General features: G+C 47.1%; 1 protein-coding gene across 1 annotated transcript in view; it reads left to right on the top strand.

The window, feature by feature from the left end:
- Positions 1-512: 512 nt before the first annotated feature.
- The window catches only part of LOC107749625 (atlastin-2), a 24415-nt gene continuing 24264 nt past the window's right edge, over positions 513-663 (top strand). Inside the window, exon 1 of the mRNA XM_016564790.1 lies at positions 513-636. Coding sequence (XP_016420276.1) covers positions 564-636 — 73 coding nt within the window. The 5' untranslated portion in view covers positions 513-563. The remainder of the gene's footprint in view (positions 637-663) is intronic.

Genomic DNA, 663 nt, shown 5'->3' with positions numbered 1-663 from the left:
GGCGTCGCGTCATTCATTCATTCATTCATTCATTCAGTAACGAAGCAAAATGCTGTAATTATGAATGTGTTATTAATCACTGACTCTCCGAATCGTTCAGTTCAGAGCCGCAGATTCGCTAATGAAACACCGCTGTATGCTGCTTGGAGCTATCCAGATGATACGGATTTCGAAGAGAGTTTAAATCGATCTCAATGTACAGTGCGTGTCAATATTTGCTCTTCATGCTATTAAGTGAAGATCTACTTTAAAGATACATTGAACAGCAGCGCGATCTGCTAAAGCAGCACATTCAGCAAAACATGAGGTAAGCTGATTGGATATCATGTATTTAACCGTTTACAGCACCCCCATTTTCCTGTTTTTACATTAGAAGCGGCATTTTGCTGGTCAGAAATGCGTTCGGTTTTAATGCTGCTTTAAGTTGAGGTATTAAATGAAAGCCCAAACTCAGACTTTTGTTCCGTCATCTCACGGCTGCGATAAAGCAGCGCGCAGGAGGCGTGTCGCGGCGCTCGTGACGTCAGGCGCCCCGCGTGCGATTATTTTGAACGGGGGTCAAGATGGCGGAGGAGAGCAGCTTGCAGCACCGGAATCACACCGGACAGAACTGCACCGCCAGCCGCTGTCACGAAGGTAAACACGGCGGGGAACGGCGCGATC

The sequence above is a fragment of the Sinocyclocheilus rhinocerous genome, unplaced genomic scaffold (assembly GCF_001515625.1).
Source record: "Sinocyclocheilus rhinocerous isolate Xijiao unplaced genomic scaffold, SAMN03320098_v1.1 scaffold4136, whole genome shotgun sequence".
Taxonomy (NCBI): domain Eukaryota; kingdom Metazoa; phylum Chordata; class Actinopteri; order Cypriniformes; family Cyprinidae; genus Sinocyclocheilus; species Sinocyclocheilus rhinocerous.
The sequence above is the reverse complement of the archived record's forward strand: the minus strand, read 5'-3'. Positions and strand labels throughout refer to the sequence as shown.